General features: G+C 47.9%; 11 protein-coding genes across 12 annotated transcripts; 4 read left to right on the top strand and 7 right to left on the bottom strand.

Moving 5' to 3' along the window:
• Nucleotides 1-83: 83 nt before the first annotated feature.
• E1B28_010097 (uncharacterized protein) lies at nucleotides 84-2,700 on the top strand (the record flags this gene model as incomplete). Its single annotated transcript, XM_043155046.1, has 3 exons — nucleotides 84-193; nucleotides 245-381; nucleotides 437-2,700. 3 exons carry the CDS (start codon nucleotides 84-86, stop codon nucleotides 2,698-2,700), a joined length of 2,511 nt encoding a protein of 836 aa, XP_043007507.1.
• Nucleotides 2,701-2,975: 275 nt separating this feature from the next.
• E1B28_010096 (uncharacterized protein) lies at nucleotides 2,976-3,702 on the top strand. Its single transcript, XM_043155045.1, has 2 exons — nucleotides 2,976-3,192; nucleotides 3,251-3,702. Exons 1-2 carry the CDS (start codon nucleotides 3,025-3,027, stop codon nucleotides 3,581-3,583), a joined length of 501 nt encoding a protein of 166 aa, XP_043007506.1. The 5' UTR covers nucleotides 2,976-3,024; the 3' UTR covers nucleotides 3,584-3,702.
• E1B28_010095 (uncharacterized protein) lies at nucleotides 3,703-4,955 on the bottom strand. Its single transcript, XM_043155044.1, has 3 exons — nucleotides 4,817-4,955; nucleotides 4,163-4,745; nucleotides 3,703-4,103 (listed from the first exon to the last, which is right to left on the bottom strand). Exons 1-3 carry the CDS (start codon nucleotides 4,911-4,913, stop codon nucleotides 3,842-3,844), a joined length of 942 nt encoding a protein of 313 aa, XP_043007505.1. The 5' UTR covers nucleotides 4,914-4,955; the 3' UTR covers nucleotides 3,703-3,841.
• A 90-nt stretch (nucleotides 4,956-5,045) lies between these two features.
• E1B28_010094 (uncharacterized protein) lies at nucleotides 5,046-8,003 on the bottom strand (the record flags this gene model as incomplete). 2 transcript variants are annotated; one of them, XM_043155042.1, is made up of 7 exons in its annotated part: nucleotides 7,692-8,003; nucleotides 7,267-7,614; nucleotides 7,103-7,210; nucleotides 6,947-7,045; nucleotides 6,803-6,896; nucleotides 6,624-6,751; nucleotides 5,046-6,567 (listed from the first exon to the last, which is right to left on the bottom strand). In XM_043155042.1, the coding sequence occupies exons 1-7, from the start codon at nucleotides 7,992-7,994 to the stop codon at nucleotides 5,821-5,823; spliced, it is 1,827 nt and encodes a 608-aa protein (XP_043007503.1). In that variant the 5' UTR covers nucleotides 7,995-8,003. The 2 variants fall into 2 exon arrangements, with proteins under 2 accessions (XP_043007503.1, XP_043007504.1); XM_043155043.1 differs by having other exon boundaries at nucleotides 5,821-6,567; nucleotides 7,267-7,636.
• A 255-nt stretch (nucleotides 8,004-8,258) lies between these two features.
• E1B28_010093 (uncharacterized protein) lies at nucleotides 8,259-8,957 on the top strand (the record flags this gene model as incomplete). Its single annotated transcript, XM_043155041.1, has 4 exons — nucleotides 8,259-8,313; nucleotides 8,370-8,482; nucleotides 8,539-8,722; nucleotides 8,773-8,957. 4 exons carry the CDS (start codon nucleotides 8,259-8,261, stop codon nucleotides 8,955-8,957), a joined length of 537 nt encoding a protein of 178 aa, XP_043007502.1.
• A 272-nt stretch (nucleotides 8,958-9,229) lies between these two features.
• On the bottom strand, nucleotides 9,230-9,789 carry E1B28_010092 (uncharacterized protein; the record flags this gene model as incomplete). Its single annotated transcript, XM_043155040.1, has 3 exons — nucleotides 9,230-9,314; nucleotides 9,378-9,530; nucleotides 9,704-9,789. The coding sequence occupies 3 exons, from the start codon at nucleotides 9,787-9,789 to the stop codon at nucleotides 9,230-9,232; spliced, it is 324 nt and encodes a 107-aa protein (XP_043007501.1).
• Nucleotides 9,790-10,464: 675 nt separating this feature from the next.
• Nucleotides 10,465-11,737, bottom strand: E1B28_010091 (uncharacterized protein; the record flags this gene model as incomplete). The annotated part of the gene is made up of 6 exons (XM_043155039.1): nucleotides 10,465-10,661; nucleotides 10,712-10,823; nucleotides 10,881-10,889; nucleotides 10,955-10,975; nucleotides 11,031-11,383; nucleotides 11,443-11,737. The coding sequence occupies 6 exons, from the start codon at nucleotides 11,735-11,737 to the stop codon at nucleotides 10,465-10,467; spliced, it is 987 nt and encodes a 328-aa protein (XP_043007500.1).
• A 372-nt stretch (nucleotides 11,738-12,109) lies between these two features.
• On the top strand, nucleotides 12,110-13,033 carry E1B28_010090 (uncharacterized protein; the record flags this gene model as incomplete). Its single annotated transcript, XM_043155038.1, has 3 exons — nucleotides 12,110-12,202; nucleotides 12,264-12,802; nucleotides 12,856-13,033. The coding sequence occupies 3 exons, from the start codon at nucleotides 12,110-12,112 to the stop codon at nucleotides 13,031-13,033; spliced, it is 810 nt and encodes a 269-aa protein (XP_043007499.1).
• A 747-nt stretch (nucleotides 13,034-13,780) lies between these two features.
• On the bottom strand, nucleotides 13,781-15,017 carry E1B28_010089 (uncharacterized protein; the record flags this gene model as incomplete). The annotated part of the gene is made up of 5 exons (XM_043155037.1): nucleotides 13,781-13,990; nucleotides 14,045-14,529; nucleotides 14,599-14,815; nucleotides 14,875-14,936; nucleotides 14,993-15,017. 5 exons carry the CDS (start codon nucleotides 15,015-15,017, stop codon nucleotides 13,781-13,783), a joined length of 999 nt encoding a protein of 332 aa, XP_043007498.1.
• Nucleotides 15,018-15,337: 320 nt separating this feature from the next.
• E1B28_010088 (uncharacterized protein) lies at nucleotides 15,338-17,039 on the bottom strand (the record flags this gene model as incomplete). Its single annotated transcript, XM_043155036.1, has 7 exons — nucleotides 15,338-15,355; nucleotides 15,409-15,514; nucleotides 15,568-15,620; nucleotides 15,673-15,820; nucleotides 15,875-16,056; nucleotides 16,120-16,490; nucleotides 16,562-17,039. The coding sequence occupies 7 exons, from the start codon at nucleotides 17,037-17,039 to the stop codon at nucleotides 15,338-15,340; spliced, it is 1,356 nt and encodes a 451-aa protein (XP_043007497.1).
• A 28-nt stretch (nucleotides 17,040-17,067) lies between these two features.
• On the bottom strand, nucleotides 17,068-18,485 carry E1B28_010087 (uncharacterized protein). The gene has a single exon (XM_043155035.1). The coding sequence runs from the start codon at nucleotides 18,256-18,258 to the stop codon at nucleotides 17,158-17,160; it is 1,101 nt and encodes a 366-aa protein (XP_043007496.1). The 5' UTR covers nucleotides 18,259-18,485; the 3' UTR covers nucleotides 17,068-17,157.
• Between the last annotated feature and the right edge of the window lie 13 nt (nucleotides 18,486-18,498).

Genomic DNA, 18,498 nt, shown 5'->3' with positions numbered 1-18,498 from the left:
CACGTATACATTATGCTCATGTAGACGCTGTCACTCCATACTTTTCTCTTGACGAGGAAAATTTGAAATATACGTAACCTTTCATGGGCGTCCATGGTCTCACAACGTACCTCCGTGAATCTAAGCGCAATCTTTCCACAACGAGGTCGCTTCCGGCGAACGATACGCTTCAATTTGTCATCGACGGTTGGTCGTAGGTCCTTTTTGTTTTTCTTTAGGTTACTCTCTCAAATGTTTCGTGCAGATTCATTTACGAATTACAACTAAAATCTGGCCTTCCTTGGGTATACGGGGGAGAATATGTCGATTTTGTTCTCCTTGTCACCACTGTTGTTCAAGCTTGGATCGATGTTGGCATTCGAGTTTCGTTCGTATTTGATGGTAAGGTCTCTCACTTTTTTATGTTCTTTTTTTTTGTTGAACTCTGGAGATACAGGTCCAGTACCAGAACTCAAGTTCGCAACGCAGATTTCTCGGGCCATGAAGTCCCAAATCGAACCTTCTCTCCTATTCTTCAGGACATCGGCGGTTTCCCGTGCCACTCCTCGCTTTCTTAACGAGTGTCGAATCATTCCACCATTGTCCTATAGCGCTACTATTCGTGCTCTGCAAGATTTACGAAAGATTACGGACGCTGTCGACCTTCACTTCGCCGATGAAGAAGGCGATCCATATGCAGTAGAGTTAGCAGGAAAGTTGGGAGGATATGTCGTTGGGAATGACTCGGACTTTGTCGTTCTGAACTCGGAGGGGTATTTGGGTTACATTCCGATGGACGAAATGGTCTGGACTAGCCTCGCGAAGGATACACAAACACCTATCGACGACCTCGACAACGACGGTGATTTTCAGCAAGTGCCTGTGTCGAAGCGGAAGAAGAGACAAATGCAGATGAAGGATCCCAAACTGGGTAGAGGAATTATACCCCCCGATAACACAGCCAGTTCAGACTTGTCGTTCACATTCACTATTTACAGTCCGGCCTCTCTAGCGTCTCACCTTGAGCTACCGATCACACTGCTTCCCCTTCTGGGCGCTTTGGTTGGCAATGACTTTTCTAATAACCAGTCCAAGAAACGGATTCAGGAGCTCTTCTTTGGGAGGCAAATGACCCTTACTCAGCGTATCGTCCACGCTGCAGAGACCCTGTGCACGACACTCTCCGGTGGCTCCCAAGCGAGGCGCCGACCAAAAACAAAACAACAAGTTTCAAGTGTTATGGACCTGATTCAGAAAACCGTCCAGGCGCTATTGAGTCGCTCTCCCTCCATTTTAAGCTCAGGGGAAATAGATGCCATAGTGGATGGCATTGTCATCTCTACTCTTCAGTATGCCATATCTACGCGTGACGGGCAGGATGGATCGTTCTGGCCATCTACGCTATGCGCTCTACACGAGCCTGATGTCTGTCCAATGTTGCCCATCTTCTCACGACACCTTGCGGCGGTAGATTGGCAAGAGGAAGACATGGAGGGGAAGGAGTTTCTGAACAGGATCCAGACTCGAAAGCTTCTTTTGGAAGCATATAGGAGCGGTCAGATCTCGCCAAATGTGATCAATTGCTTGAATACGGGCACACTATGGCCCCGGCTTTTCCTCGAAAGTCCTGATGTCGAAAGTGTCAGTCACCTTACCCGACCTATTCGCCAGTGGTGTTGCTCCATCATCGACGATGCTGTAGGATTACCAGATATTTCTGAGGAGGCAACAGCCCAAGACGTCCACGGTGAGGAAGATGAATCGGATGAAGATAAATCGGATGAAGATGAGCTCGTCGATGTTGTCGAAGAAGATTCTGAAGTCGATGAGCAAAACGAAGATCTCCTCGCCCCACTTCGTGGAGCTCTACAGCAGTTACATGTCAAACCGGATAACAACCAAGCACATAGAGATTCTGAGGTTCCTTCCCAACTGTCGCCAGCACCCACCCTACGGACAGGTCGTATCACTGAATATGTCCGTCGTGGAATCAGATTGGCAGATGAGACTGTGGATGTACCATTACTCGCAGACCTTCTCGAAGGCTGTGAAGCCGTCGACAACACTGCTTCGACACCTCTCTTACTTCAGTCCCTTAACCAGCGCCTAGCTGTGTTGCTTCATGCGCTTAAATGTCCCCCATCACTTGCGGCGCTTCCATCCGATCTACTGGCTCCCGTCCTTGCATTGCGTTGGGTTGTGCATTCACTGCATGAAAAAGCTCAAAAGAGCGGGAGCAAAGAGGCACAGAATGCTTGTTGGACTCGGAGAGAGGCTCGGTGCTTTCTTGCACTATTCTCCTCGAGGAATTTGACAAAGTTGCGACCTCTGGTCGCCACTTCATTCCCTGAAGTAGCTAACCGACACGTGCAATTCACAGCCCAAGTTTTACAGACGCTAGAAGCTGTTGAGCAGCTTTCGCAAGTCCTTCTGCTCACAGAAAGGGTATCCACAGTTGCACATCAATTTTCTGGTCGTCGATTCCATGAGTATCTAACGTGCACTGTTCCGTCGGAAAATGAAGCTGTGTCTGAGGAGCATTGGGCTCTAGCTATCGAGGGCCTGGAGCAGTGTCTAGGGGAAGACCACCAGAAGAGGAAGAAAAAGAAGGCCAGTGCCAATCAAACAGCAGCGGCAGCAGCTCCCCCACAAAAATCCAGTGTGAAGACGAAGGCACCTAGCGGAAGTCTGTACGATCTATTGAGAGATATGGATACCTAGCGAAGGTTTAGTGAGCTTGTGTTATCGTCGAAATATCAATCGTGTTGTAATGCTCACTCTTCGCGGGACGCCCTCACAAGTTGTCATTTCTAGGGAAAGCTATGAATAAGTCGGTGTCAGTCGTTATGTTTGCTCATAAAATTTCGTCCTCCATCGTCAGGGTGTTACCTGGTCTGCATCCTAATATCCCGGAACCTGTGCCAAGGCGCGGCGCGGTAAGTTCCCTGTACATGTTCAAGCTGACTAAAGTAAGGAAGGACTTGCACAATGAATGTTCGTTATGTATCATGCATATGGACAGCCTCCTTGAAGGTCATCATTGATATGTATTTAAAGGGGTTTGCTTCGGGCAGTATTCCCCCCGTATCCGCTGTAATGTCGACCTTACTCTCCTCTAAGTCCACGGCTCCCATCTCTCGAACTTCCCCCGAAGTCATTACCTATAGAATCGGGGAGAGGCTGGTGTATGTTAAACCTGCCCAAACCCATGTGGTTGGTTGCTTTCGATACTGCGTTGAATATTTTTCCTTATACATTATTGGCTCTACAGGCGGCTGTTCAAATGGCTTTTGAAGAGTTCCCGGAGGAACTGTATGGGATTAGCCCCCACCGAATCACTTTCACCATATCCGCCACGTTAAATGGTGAAAAGAGAGCTGTTCGGATCTCCGAAAGTGCTTGGTCGTTTTCAGTGACGAGAATGGCCAGGGGAGAGGTTTTGAACGTGGTCATTGCTCCTGAGTCGGATAGAACAGTAGACTCTGCGCCACCACCTCAATATCGCGAAAACCCCGTCGGGGGGTCTTTAGAGGCTTCTAAGTCATCCTCTAACCCATCGAAGGTTCCTCGTCCAAGGCCGCATTGGCTTCGATTGCTGTGTTGAATGGCTCTGTCACTTGACTCTCACCACAAATATTCCTGTATACTAGCGCGCTCCATGCTGATAAGTCACTCACTTTACCTTAGAACTAGGACCTATTGGTAACACCTACTTATATCATTTGTGTATTTTGTACCAGAAGTGTTGCACGGGAAAATACACTAGTCTTATTATTGTTGTCTACTAAATATCCATGTGCAGCCGTTAATGAAATGAGAGGACGAGAAAACTGACAACGTTACGGACTCGGAGGGAAACAACCTATGGTGTTCTCCTTTCCTCGTCATCATCATCAGATTTCTTCCATAATTCATATGCTCTACCAAAAGTCCGACTAGCAAGGACCCAAGGTTCATTCGATAGGGCCTTTTCCCACAAATTGAGTGCAAACCGCTTTTGTTCACCGGATGTAATACTGTCGTGTGTAAGCGACAGAGCTGTCCGGGTAGGGTCCAAAAACTTGCTGATGCGATCCCAGATCGTAAAACTGTCAAAGGATAAGGGAAGCAGAATAGTACGTGTGCTATTGGTGACAGCGTGAACTGAGGATAGTTCGTGGAGAATGAATAGCGATAGACTCACGTATCGACCGCTGGCATTGGTGGAGGAGGGACTTTCAACCCGTACCATTTGCTATCCTGTTCTTCTGGTGGCTTGTTCAGAAGTCCCGAATCTCGGTGACCAGCGTTCCTCTCCACAAACTGTTGATACTCTATCCATCTCGCTCTCTCCTTCTCTCTCTTTTCCTCATGCCGCCTCAGGTTCTCGAAATCCATGGACATCGACACAAGTTTTTTCATCGTACTGTTGAACGTGCTCGTTGACCAAACGTACCATCCCTCGTCCCAATGCCGCGTCTCCGGTGGCGGCGGCTGTTGTCTAGGATCATAGTCTTCGTCATCTTCGTCTAAAGTCACCGGTGGTTTGCCTCCCAAGATTCTCGGAATATTAGCAGGTTGTCCTTCTGGCGGTAATGGATATTTCGCTTTGCCATCGGGTCCGATCGTCTGATGTTGCTTGAACGAGATAATATTCCGAACCTCGTGCGGAAATACTTTGCGAATACAAACGGATCGACAGTTAGGCAGTTTCCGGTGAGCGCGACCTCCAATACTCTGAGTGCAGTACGTTATACACCATTCGTCTGTCTTGGGGGAGAAAGGGCCTATTGAAGATGGGAGGTCAGAAACTCAGACAGAGCCAATGCTGTAATCGAGGGAAACGTAGGTTACGTACCTTGTGGAGGATTGTAGATCTTGATACCAGGAAAGTAAGCAAATGCGGGTTTCCTTAATTCTTTCTGTGTATTGGGTTCATGTTTTGAGGAGGACATGAGCAAGGAGAGGAAGGTGAGAATAAGAGGGAAAGGTTGACTGGGCGCTTGCCTGCGCTTACGCCCCTCGTCAGCAAGCACGTGGCAGTCGGAGATTGAATCCTGCAAAATTCTAATTCTTTCCTACTGACTGTTTTCTTTCCTTCCATTTCCTGCCGTCTGAAGAATCGCTGTCGCAGCTTCCCATACAGAGAGCCCTCACTCTCTTCTTAGGCTGTGGGGAAAGTCCCCGGAGATTTACAGAGCATATCCTCGCCAATTAACGGAAAGCGACCGCCTCTAAGTACGACGGTACTGGTTGAGGATGGCGAGACTATTCCGTTTGCTTTACAAATTCTGATTGGGGTTTGGAAATGCAATTTGTCTCTGCCACTCTGTAGCCTTCGTTCCGACAATCGGCCAGTCGGCGAAGGCTTCAAATTGCGCGAAGACATGAGCGCGTTCGTTGCTCGGCTGGTCAGTTGAAAGACGGGCAGTTTTGTTGCTCATAGACACAGTTATGCGATTGTTGACTTTGTTTCCAACTTAATGGGGCTCACTCTCATTCGGCATGGATTTTCTCTCGTATTTTTCCCACTTTTTGAACTTTGCTGTTCGTCTGATGGTGGTTTACGTTTTTAGGTGAGTGTTCGTGTATGTTCTTCCCATGCTATGATGTCAAGAATTTTCTTGAATTTCTTCATGGTGTATACCCTCTTGACTTTGGTCAGGCTGTGGGCGGGCTCCAGAATTTGACACCCTGATATGTTACCGTTTTCTCACCGCAACTTTATGCTGACGTTCATCCCCAGGGTTGTTTTCCCTCACTATAGTCCTGTTGTCTTCCGATGTATAATCAAATCGTAAAATTCGCATGTCTCTTCCACTTGCGATACATAGAAAATACATGATTTCTTGAGCTGCTACACTACGCATTCCCTATATCTCTAGATTTCAACCAGTCGACGAACCCAGCTCGACTCACTTTCTCTCCCTTCTCACTACCCTCAGTAACAATCTTCACCTTCTTCCCATCCACCATTTCCCATCTCTGGTGTTTCACAGTTACAATTCCCTCCTTCAGCTCATTTTCTCCTAAAATGACAGCAAACGGCACTTCGTCCTTCTCGCCAGCAGCGAACTGGGCGGGAAGTTTAGGCTTCACCTTCGCAAGGAAATCAGTGTTGATCCCAGCCTCCCTCAGCTCCTTGACGAGTTTGACGCGTTCTGCGAGTAACCCGTCGCCAGCGGCCATGACATAGACCATAGTGTCTTTGTTCCTCTTTCCCTGTTCAATCCATTTAGGGTAGACAAGGGCGAATATTCGGTCTAGGCCAATGGAAACGCCGACGCAAGGTGTGCCCGCTTTGCTTGCCACCTTCTTGGATGACTCTGCTGATGCTGCTGCTGCTGCGAACATTCCTACCAGACCGTCGTATCGCCCCCCAGCTGCTATCGATCCAACGCCGACTTGTGACTCATCGATCTCTTCTCCCTCTTCTAAACTGTTTTGCGTAGATTTCTTCATTTTCTTCTTGGCAGATACATTACCATCTGAGGCGTCCGCCTCGGCGTTGGCCTTGAAACCTGGCGGCGCCGAGGCTTCAACAACAGCTTCATATATAATTCCAGTGTAATAGTCGAGTCCACGCGCAAGTGAAAGGTCAAAAGAGATCTGATTACAGTTCTTAGCAGCCAGTGCGTCAAAGTATGTGGACGGAGGAACCGAACCTTGTCGATCACACCGTAGGCCCTAAGTAGAGTGAACAATAGACCCATCTCTTCAAGACCTTCTTTCGCTCTCGGGTTCGCAGTCAATGTTGTGTCAGTGAGCAGTTGCTCCAGAAGACTCGAGCCCCCTAGTCCTCCGTTAGCCAAAGGTGTCAACCACGCATAATCAAAGAACTCGCCCTTATGCTTGACATACTCTCCAATTCTGTCTGCTACAGCGGGATCGAGGTCCTTCTCTTCCGTCATTTCTTTCTTCACCTCAGCCCATGAGAGCTGCAACGCGAATTAAGGTCAAATGAAATTCCTAATTAGTGTTAACTGACTTTATCCAGCTTGTCAACAGCCGAGGATATTGTGCGGATTTTTTCTGACGGGACACCACAAACTTCGAAAACACCATCAAGGATCTTTCGATTATTGAGCTGACAGACAGGAAGTTAGCCCGCGAGGTGCAGCAGGTAGGGGTAGATCCAGGCTACCTTGATCGTAAATTCGCCAATGTCTAGCCTCGTCAAGATCGTGTAAAGCAAGCTAAGGATTTCGGCGTCTGGTATCATTGGATCCCAATTCCCAGAAATATCGAAATCCTGAGTGAAGAGCGGTTCAGACACGTACGATCGACAGCACAAAGAATGAGACTTGCAGCTTGGGAAAACTCTCTCATCCTCCCCTTCGACACGACAGGTTGGTCTCTTCGATAAACTTTGCCAATCTGCCAAATCTTGTGCTGGGTAATATTAGAGCCCATCATAGCCAAGTACCGTCCTAGAGGTACAGTGTGATCATATCGGAGCGCGAGCTGTTCTCCGCCTTGGTCCATAAGATCGAATATCAACTTTTGGTCCTCGCCATATTTCCCAGTCAATATGTCCTTGCGCTCAAAAACAGGCGTATCCAAACAAGCCCCTCCAAATGCAGTAAAGCACTCCTTAACAATGCGCTCAACGTGTTCGCGGCAGTACATTTCTGATGGACCATAGTCTCGTGTTCCCTGCAGAAAAAAAGTCCTATGGCTGAGCACATAAATTGGGAATACTTTGGCGAAACAATGTCGCGTTTTGTACGAACCTTGGCTGTTTTTAACAAGAGCCTTTCGCGTTCTTTCTTCTTTTCTGTGTCTTTCCCGCTACCTGCTGCCGCCTTTGCTTGGCCTACGGTTTTCTTGAGCTCGCCGAGCTTTTTCCTGACTTCTTCAAGAGTTAATGGGTTCGCGTCAGGTTGTAACCTGAGTTCGTTGTATTTCGCGTTCTGTGTGGCGAGTTCTTCTTCCAGTGATTGTAATGAAGCCATCGTCGAGAATCTGAAGGTTCTGGAACGAGCGAACGAGAGAGGTAATCGATGGAGTCTTATAGTGACTCGACCACAAAACATTCGAGATTGGAAAGCCTTAGCTAAGCGAAGATCAAATTTCATAGATAAGATTAGATGGGCTGTGACATGCTGTGACAGTTGACAATGCCTTGTTGGCAACGGTCAACGTTCACCGGTTGCCCCCACTTAAAGCCTCTCTTTTCTCACCTTTCCTTCCACCTCCACTAATTTTCGGTCCCTTTATTTTGCCTCTGGAAGGCTACATCTCTATTCTTTTCTTGAAGCAATCGTTGGCACCCTTCTCTTTCATTTATTCCTTCAAATATGATCGCTATGCTCTCTGTCGCTCTTGCCCTTCTTTATACCTTTACTACCCAAGGTTTGCACCCCCAAACCTCTGGAACTAGAGAAAATGACAACTAACGTACATTTTAGTCTCTGCACAGGCCCCACCCCAAGCTCCAGACATGTTCAATGTTTCGCTGGGGACTCAAAAGTTCTTTTACAACCAGTTGCTCGACTTTTCTTTCAGTGGACCTATCAGTTCCGTGAGTAATGACACCTCTGTTCAGTATTAGGAGCTAAGACATAGCTTATCTCTTAGTGCACTGATAACTGTGCTTCAGTCAAGTCTATCCTTGCAGGAACCAATGGGGATGCCCAGCAACTATGCAAAAATGAAACGGTCCAATCACTTCTGGAATGTGAACAATGTATGTTCACTGCCCTCATCAAGAACAACAAGCCCATGCCAGATCTGAGGGCGGGTTCCACTCCTCTTCTTCAAAGTTCGTTCTTTCGTGTCATCAATGCAACCCCTCATATCAATTCCATCTAGGTTACGCTACCTCTTGCACGGAACGAGCTAAGGTTACTTTTCCCCCGAAAAACATTTCACTCGCTGTGCCTCCAACGTTTGACGGACCAATGGACATTTTCGTCCCAACTGTCGGCTTGGTCTTCACTGTCGGAACAGCGACTTTTCTTGCAACATCTTCGATAATCCTGCTTTCCAACATGTGAGGAATAGGAGTGGGTGAGGATCAAGGGGGATATTTTTGATTGTGGAAAAGGGGCGGGTGCATGCTGCCTGGAGTAGTATTGTATTTTTAACGGTCTTTCAGAACATACTGCTGGCAGGCTTGTCTACCGTTTGTATGCACATCATTGCTTGCTTTGCCTTTTCCCCCACGAACTTGAAGCGATTGTGGAAACGAATATCCTTTCCTGTCCTGGTAAATTAGGGACACATTACAATCATACTTGCTATCTTAATGTCACATAGAGGAAAGCAATTAGAGCCTAGCTCTTGCTGGCTCCGTCGCAACCTCCGTCTTCGCCCGTTCTCGAAGTTCACGGCGTAAGATCTTTCCAGCAGCGCTGGGGGGAAGCGAGCGTCAGATCAGGAACCAGGCACTAGAGGAAGAGAGGGTGAGGTTTTACCTTTTGGGTATAACATCCATGATCACAACTCCTCCCCTCAGATACTTGTGTCGCGCTACTTTGTTCTCCATCCATTTTCCAACACTATTGGCAAACGCGACTTTGTCCTCTTGTATCGCTACCTTCGCCGGATTTGCAGCCACGATGTACGCCCTAATACACGAATTAATCAATCACAGCTCACTGATGGGACTAAAGGATCAAACCTGGGAAGTTCCGTTGCCTCTGCAACACTTTCGACGCCAATGACGGCGGCATCTGCTACTTCCGGATGGGTGAGTAGTATACCTTCAAGTTCAGCAGGAGGTACTGGTTACGAGTCATACATCAATGATCTTGTCGCCTTGGCTGCATGGAAACTTGCCTTGGAAGCCCTATCAGGAAGGATCAGTCGGTTGTCTGACGCCAACATTGATAGCGACGAAAGATTCGAACCTTATACTTGATAAGCTCTTTACGCCTGTCTATAATGTAATAATAACCGTCCTTGTCTCTTATTGCGATATCTCCCGTCTTAAACCATCCATCCGGTGTGATTGAGTTTTGCGTCGCAGTAGGATTGTTAAGGTAGCCCTGCATAAAGTTTGGAATGAGTGGAGCTCTCTAATTAAAGCAGGACCCAGCTCGCCTTCATTATTGATGGCCCTCTAATCCATATTTCACCCGATTGGCCTTCTCCTGCGTCGACTGTTTTCCCGCCTTCGTCGTCGGCGACGATCCGAGCTTCAAGATTTGAGAGTAGAATCCCAATGCTGCCAACCTTACGGACATCATCTGCGACTGGCAGCAGGTGTGTTGTTGGCGACGTTTCAGTTAAGCCGTATCCTTGACAGGCTCATGAGACGGTATCATCGAATAAATAGTCAGACGAGCTGATAAATACCTTGAATGAGGATTAAATTTGAGCGCCATGTCGATGCAATCCGTGCCTTGACCTGGAAGGATCGAGTGAGTTAAATGATGATTGATATTCCAACCCCGCAAAAATATACTTGTTTGACTAAAGCAGCTCCTAAAGGGGCAGCACCGGAAACAAAGTATCTCAAAGAGGAAAGATCGTGTTTCTCAACGGCTGAAGTTGAGATGCTTAGAAACTTGAGTATCTTTGAAATGGGAGACACTCGCCTTCATGACGCGCAAGGAGAACCAAGACAGGTGGTACTACCAGTGCAAGAGTGATCTTATATTTTTCGACGTTGGCACAGAATTGAACGGGCTCGAAGCGTTGTTGAATAACCGTCGCCACTCCTATGTGGAAGGTGAATAATAACGACTTGACGAGACCTGTGCATGTTCAGTAAAGGCGCATGTAATCCTTGATAGACAAAAATCACCGAATATATGATAGAACGGAAGGATCGCAAGCATACGATCCTTGTCAGGTGCTGTTTCTATGAAAGTGGGTTCTACCATGTTGATAACGGATACGACATTTCGATGCGTCGTCTGGAGAGGAGTTAAGTCTCGGTATGAAGGATTCAAGCATCACTGGTTTTTACCGACCTCGACGCCCTACACGTCGGGAACACGAATGTTCAGCTATGTCTATATTCCTCGATGGACTGGAGATCGCCTACTTTTGGTTTTCCTGTGGTTCCCTAACGGAGATAGAGGTTAATTTGACAGCTGAGAGATTAATTATGAAAGCCCTACTGAGCTATAACACAAAAATACGGTCTCCGACTTGGCTAGTTCGCCATCGAAACGCTCTTCCCTGGACAGGGACCCGCGCGTCAAGAGTTCTTCCATAGTCAATAAGTCTTTTATTTCGCTCCTTGATGGCGACGCTGAACCTTCAGCCCAGGAAAGCCCATCACTCAGGACTATGATTCGGTTATCACCTTCCGTTTCGGAAATGGACAACGACTTGAACATGTCCCTGACCACAGGCAACCCATCTGCAGTGGTAATGAGAAGATGTGCACCACTATCGTGGTATTGATGAGCTAGCTCTCTTCCAGTGTATGCGGTATTTGCGAGTGTACAACGGATACCCGCCGCAATTGCTGAAAACAGCAAAACAAGATTAGCTAGGAAAGAAACAGCGTAAACGTTGAGCAGATACCTCCGCAAACCACGATGGGATACGCAAGAGAATTAGGAGAAAACACGAGGAGGGTGTCTCCACGTTTTGCGCCAATCGTGGTGAGCCCATGTCCGAACCGAAACACAAGAGATTTGAACTGAGCGCGAGTGATGGTGGTGCCTGTGTCTGCATCGACAAAAGCTGGGAAATGGTCGGGATAACGACCTATGAAATTGGAAGGTTGACCAGGGCGAGAAGCTAAAAGATGAGTGACGATAGACTCGGATATAACAGAAACTGAGGGAACATCCGAAACGTAAATCCTGGGGGACATGATGATGGGGGGAACGTGGGGGAACTTCACGGGAGCTTTTATACTGTTACTGTATAGCCGGCGGGGAAAGCAGATTTCCGTGCCAAAACTATGTACCGGCATACATACGATAGTAGCTTAGTTAATAGGTTCGTTGTACATACTTGGTGATTCATGTCCAGTTGTCAGAAGACTCAGAACAGATTGGGGCGGTGGCACAGGTAGATTGCATGCCACGTGCCTGCGTCGGCTCATAGCTCCGAGGCTGACTCCATTTGGTAAAGCTGCACAGCCACGTCCCGCTCTCACGTTGAGCCACCCCTTTCGGCCATCTTTTTCAACAACGACGACGAGCTCCAGGACACCCCCCCCGACGCTAACGACCTTTCGACTATGGCATCTCTGTTGGAACGTATGAACGTCCCTGCAACGGGTCCTGTTCGCTCAAAAAGCGCCCAGTCAATGCGACCAACCTCTGCTCCTTATGTTCGTCCACTCACCGCCTTCCAAGACACCCAACATTCATTCTTTCTCTTTCTCTCAACAGAATCGTGCTCATCGTACTCCCAAAGGCGATGTCAACTCAAGCTGGTCTCACGACCTCTACGAACAACATAATTCCCTTTCGGCACGTCTGAATCTCGACCCCTCACCTCCAAAAGCGTCCTTTAATCCTATTGCACAAAAAGCGCTCAGAGAAGCCACATCGGGTCCTTCATCCTCCCTTTCTATCAAAGGAGCCAGTGCAATGAACGGGAACGTTGTTGAAGTGACGGGACTAGTACAAGGTACAACTGCGGAGGACGTGGTCGCCATTTTCAAGCGATGCGGTGTCATCACCAGCCAGAAAGCTATTCCAGGCTCTCAGGTCACAATACGCTTAACATACAAGACGCCATCTTCCGCAGAGCAAGCTGTCAGGACGTTCAATGGTCAGGCTGCAGACGGACAAGTTCTGGCCGTACGGATTGTAGGCTCGACGACTGCGGGGACCTCGCTGAGTAGTCGCTTTGGTAAAGATGGCCTGGGCGTCGTGAGGCAAGAGGGAAGTGTGGATATTTTGATGGATTCGACCGGGGGAGGATCGTGAGTCACCTAGTGTTTTCATCCCTGATCAGTACTCAGTGCCTGGTTCGCAGAAAAATGAGGTCTGACGCATTAGTTACCGATCCTCGTGCTCACGTCCTCGTCGCACCTCCAGGTGCTAATCCAAGTGACTATACGCAGACATTTTCTAGGCGTGGTGGTGGACGCGGTCGAGGACGACGCGGCCGGGGAGGACGGGGCGGCGGCGGCGGGCGGATGGACGTTGACTGAGACTTCTCACCCCCAAAGTTTACTCCCATTTTCTTTTTTTTTTGCCGTCGATGTATTATTCTGTTTCCATTAAAACCCAGCTCTGCCACCTTCGACTTACATGCGTTACGTTCGTTACATATGATTCTTGGTTATGACATCGTTGTTGGTTCTGGTGCTGCCAACAATTATTTGAAGGTGCGTCGTCTTCACGAGACTTTGCCTTCCTACTCATATATCTTTAGATTTATGTCATAAAGCAACAATTTAGATCCGTCTGAATCCATGTCACCCACTCGCGATCCTCGTTCATTGTGCCAGCCTGCCCGCATAAGTACTTGTGCCTCACTTTCGACACATGATAGTATTGGACCGTGAGCTACAGAGGTGCGTCGAGGTGTTAGCGTACGATTTTGATTCTCCACTCACAAAGCCATCGCCAGAACCGATATATCCATTCATTTGTCGTGACTCTATGTTCGCTCTTCGAATCTGACCGTGTTGATTGAGAACTTTCAGATGAGCATCCTCTGAAGACTTCCGTGGTAAGTGGTTCTCGAACTTTTTTTCGCGCGATTACCACTGATAACTGTTCGATTCGTAGAAAGGAAAGTCTTGTCCACGTCTTGTTTTCGAATACCAACAGGTCAAAGAGCTCCTATGGAGACCTCTCTTATAGAAGCTTTAGATGATTGATTTAGGTTTTTACAACATCATCGTTGTATGTAATCTTTATACCTTAGAAGGGATAGTTACCTCCCCAAATACTCACAAATCCTTCATCTCCGTAACGATGTCCCACCCACGACCTGTTGTGAGGAAATCACGGAGGTTGGTCAGTGCTCGCACTTCCATCTTGCGTTGGGAATCTTGATTCTCCGTTCCCATGTGGGGAAGCAGTGTGATGTACGGGAACTCAAGGAGACGGGGGTTCACCTCGGGTTCGTTCGGGTAGACGTCGAGTCCGATGGATGCAAGCTACGGGCCATGAGCTGTGTGAGCAAAACATCAGGATGCACCTGTATCACTTACGTGGCCATCCTCCAACGCGCGAATCATTGCTTCTTCGTCGATGATCTTCCCTCTTGCAGTGTTAATAATTATAGCACCCTTTGGAAGTTTACGAATCCACTCCTCCCCAACAAGACCCACAGTCTCCTCTCTCAAGGGCACATGAACACTCAACACATCAGCCTGAGCCAGCATCTCTTCCACATCCTCAAAATATTCACACCATTCCGGTGCATTCAGGTTTTTGTGTCTTGAATGATAGATAATACGCATGGGGAAGGCATGTGCGAGCTGTGCGAGACGCATCCCAATACCACCCAAGCCCAGAATCGCGAGAGTACGACCTTCAAGATCATGCGATATAGGGGCGACGGCAGGTTTCCACTTGCCTTCACGAAGGCTTCGCTCAGCGATCGAATAATTGCGCATTGTGGATATCAAAAGGTATAATGCAGTCGTGGCTGAGGCATCATCGACAGCACCAGGCGTGTTTGATACGAAGATACCTATGGAAACGAAAAACGACAAGTCAGAGGACGTCAGCGTACGGGAGACTAATGAAAGTTGAACGTCACCTCGAGCCTTGCATGCCAAAACATCGATTTGATCGTACCCTGCTCCGTTGTGGGCTATCCACTTCAACGACGAAGGTAATACATTCACCAGCTCCTTATCAAAGATCCCGATGTTCTGGGCTGAGGTATTGTCTCTGTAGATACCGACAATTCCTTCGTATTTTCCTCCAGGCTCTAGCTCTTTCACGAATGTATCACGGTCCGAAGATTCATAAGTCTAGTAGAACAATCGTTTTAGAGGACTAAGTTCTTGACAGGCGCTCCGAAGAGACATACAATCACTTCGGCAATATCCCCCAGAAGCTTTTGGCAATCTTCTTGCGCCCAAACCAGCTCACCTGGAGGGTTATGTTGGTGGGGAAAGATGACTGAAAAATGCCATAAACTTGCTCACCGACTATCAAGATCCTTGGGACCATAGTTGAAAGGTGTCTGTCGTGAGGATCTACCGTTCCGAATCCAGAAAAATGTAAGAACGAATGGCGGGCCGACCAGTAACCATCATTAGCGATGATCTTGGATATTCACACTTGCCCCTCACTCCTGATCAATTTGTTTGGCACATGCGATACTCAAGAGAGGAGGAAAGGACAAGGAAGCGAACCTCAAGGTAAAATCGCGAACGTGATTATGAAAATGGACCCATAAGCAACGACCAGACACTTCTGTTTATATGAACAACGTCCTTCTGGAACTGGGCACTTCCAAATAACTAGAATCTATAGCACTTGCAAACAGACTACAGGTCCCCGATAATCTGTGCACAATCACAAACCGAACGGCGGAGATACAGGACAAGAAGAGACATACCTCCGCAGCAAATCCAGAAATAGCATTGATCTTTTGGCATTCATCCTGGAGGTTGTAGCCCCGCGGGGTGCTGAGGTACCCCACTTCACGGTAATGTTTGAGGTACCTAGGTAGGAAACATTCAACCTACTTGTTCTTTACCTGGGAAATAATACCCGCCTTAAACACGTTTCCTCCTTGAAGTCTTTGTAGACTTTCTTGTTGAATATTCTCTGTAGAACACATGAATAAAGCTGGACCAAAAACAGATGAGAGAGAACAGACCTCGTTTTTGCGGGCCTTTTCCTCATATAGGTGGTTTTGGTGGATTATGAAGTGATCGGAGAGTACATAGTATGTTATCCCGGAGAGATACATCTCGAACAGACAGGCAGCTTTATTTCCGCCATACCCAATGAATCGTTCGTCGCACCTAACATAGTCTCGTCACATGGAGAGAATAACTGAGGAATCATTCGAAGTATACCAAGGCGGGCCTTCCTTCTTGTAGACAACGTAGGGTTCATAAGCTGCTTGATATTTTGAAACTCTGTAAACTTCTCCGGGAGGTGCAGAATAAAACCTTGCATAGTCAGTACTGTTGTGACCAGCTTCCCAGATAGCGTGGAATGCCGAAATCCGGCCCTCCTTTACAAGGGACAATAGAGCCTACAGTTTCGTATGCACGGGTGGACTGATGAGAGAGGTGGCAAAAAAGGTAACGTATCTGACCTTTTTGTCCTTCGGAAAATTAGTATAGTCTACCCCCTCCGAATGATCAACATATTCAAAAGCCGGAATGACAAACGCAGAATTCCCTTCGCGCAACTTCTTGATAACGGATCCGCTCGCTCGTATGGCACTACGAAAGTCCGTGCACAAGAAGAAATCTATATCCAGCATCATCACATAGTCCGTGCTTGCAAAGAACCTGGCAATGTTGCGCCAAGTGTTGAATTGACGATCGAAGGAGTCTATGGCAAGATGTACATCGACATTGCGAGCCATGAGCGGTGTAGACGTGTATAGCGAGTGAAGGGAGTCGAGAAAATCGTGTATGTGGAGGGCGTTGTTTTTGACATGTATAGTGACTGAGATAGGTCCTGTAGAAATGAGAACAAGGCGCGACATGCCTGAGATCAACCAGGATACTGTCATTAGAGTGAACGCACACCTTGGTAATGTCTTACCAACCTTTCGAAGACATGGAGACGATTGCTCGTTATCTGCGTCGTCACTGTGATGTCTTCCGCATCGAAACGACCGTTGGCACGATAGAAGAACGGAACTATCCTACTGGGATGCATGGAATTTGAGAAGGCTTTGGAGAGGAATAATTTTTCCGACATGCGAATTGATGTGCTTGACTGAGACGCGTTCCAGAAGACACCAGCACCAGATTCATGGGAAGGCGAGCCGAGATCATAAAGGAATCTATTGAGCTCTGTCGGTATTGTTTTGGGTCCCGAAGTGAGCAGATCAGGAATGACTTGCTTGGCGAAAGGCGAGATGAAGGCTTCGACGAGATATAAGATACACCCTTGCACGGGTATCGCTAAGAGATGGCATGTCGTAAATAATACCGAAGAGAAGAAATAAAGCATAGTGAGCAAGGCAAACACTCTAGCCAGGTTCCAGCTGGATTCCGCCATTCAAGATGATGGTGAGGATAAAGAACGCGACGCTGACAATGACTAACGGCAGTCACAAACCTTCCTTATGAATACAAACACATAGTCTAATAGTTTACAGAATACTATTCCATATATCTTAAGCATTGGACTTGTACCGAACAGCCAATGCCAGAGCACCAGAAGCAGCAGCATCGTCCACAAACTCGACTCGTCGGAAAACATGACCCTTCTCAGTCAAAGCATCCAGAACCATCTTCCGATATACTTTGAGGCCAACCAAAGAGCCTCCAAATGACAGAACACTCTCATTGGCTGAGACAAGTCCAGGTTGTTCCTCGGTGCGTTCTCCCACCAGGACGGCGATTTGGTCCGCCAACATTCCCGCACAAAGTTGGAGAACCGCCAATGCTTCTGTATCATTGTTCTCGAAAGCAGCGGAAAACACCAATGGCGACAACGATGACAAGCGTTTTTCTCGTGTGAGGGACAAATGGGGCGCTGTCAGTTGCGTGGTAGGAGCTGACGATGAAATGGACCCTGGATCGGCAGCGTGTACTTCGTTTAGAAGTTCCATAATGGTATTGCAACTGAAGTATCGTAATATGCGGTCTTCAAGGGAGCCTTCCTTGGCGAGTGGTAAAGAGCCGCGTCGTTTGACGGAATCTCTGTCATTGCGAGCTAGGATGTAACGAATGGCCTCTCTTCCGACACTAAAACCACCACCTTCATCTCCCAGAATCCATCCCCAACCACCAATCCTGCCTACCTCTTCCAACTGTCCAACTGCCTTTCTAAAGGAGGCAGCGGTTGCGCCTGTTCCTCCAACTACGGCGACAGCAGACGTCACGTCTGGATACCTTTGCACCGGTGATGCAAGCAAATGAGTATCATTTGCAACTGCGAGTTTCGGTCCCATTGGGATACCGAGAAGATCCGAGAGAGGCTGCAAGATGGATGCGACGGCTGCGGGTGAGTCAACGCCAGAGACCCCAAGCCAAGCTGCCGCAAAAGTGAGATTCGATGGTGGAAGTGAGACTGGCTCAACGGATGGAGGTGAAACGCAAGTCTTGAGGGCATCGCCCACCGAAATTCGAATCGCGTTCATGAAAGCCTCAAAGCCAACATAGGCTAAATTGGATGAACCACCGTATGCACGACCTATAATTTGACCATCACCGTCGCAAATGACTGCTGAAGTTTTGGATCCTCCACAGTCAACACAGAGATAGAGAGGCATCTGTCTGGGTAGCGGTACGATGTGGTTAAAGATAAAATAGATAAGCTACCGCAAACGACCTAAGCTGCTCGGAGCTTTGATCGATGATCAACAGCGTCAACTTGTCGTCGTAACATGTGAAAGAGCATGCGGCCAGCAACGTCACAAGGGATAGATAACTCCAGTTAAGAGGGTACCAGTCAATTGGGCCTTTGAGACCTTTGTGCACCCGTAACGAGCCTACCCTCAAGATTCCCACAC

This window comes from Marasmius oreades, chromosome 6 (genome assembly GCF_018924745.1).
Source record: "Marasmius oreades isolate 03SP1 chromosome 6, whole genome shotgun sequence".
Taxonomy (NCBI): Eukaryota; Fungi; Basidiomycota; class Agaricomycetes; order Agaricales; family Marasmiaceae; genus Marasmius; species Marasmius oreades.
Note: the sequence above shows the minus strand (reverse complement) of the source record. Positions and strands in the feature narration are given on the sequence as shown.

Excerpts from the sequence above, each read along its gene's own strand:
- E1B28_010096 (XM_043155045.1), top strand. The coding sequence starts at position 3,025 with ATGTATTTAAAGGGGTTTGCTTCGGGCAGTATTCCCCCCGTATCCGCT. Across the intron at positions 3,193-3,250 it reads AACCTGCCCAAACCCATGTG|GCGGCTGTTCAAATGGCTTT; the intron begins GTTGGTTGCTTT and ends TTGGCTCTACAG.
- E1B28_010095 (XM_043155044.1), bottom strand. The coding sequence starts at position 4,913 with ATGTCCTCCTCAAAACATGAACCCAATACACAGAAAGAATTAAGGAAA. Across the intron at positions 4,746-4,816 it reads GATCTACAATCCTCCACAAG|GCCCTTTCTCCCCCAAGACA; the intron begins GTACGTAACCTA and ends CATCTTCAATAG. Across the intron at positions 4,104-4,162 it reads CCAATGCCAGCGGTCGATAC|CACACGTACTATTCTGCTTC; the intron begins GTGAGTCTATCG and ends TGTCACCAATAG.
- E1B28_010087 (XM_043155035.1), bottom strand. The coding sequence starts at position 18,258 with ATGCCTCTCTATCTCTGTGTTGACTGTGGAGGATCCAAAACTTCAGCA.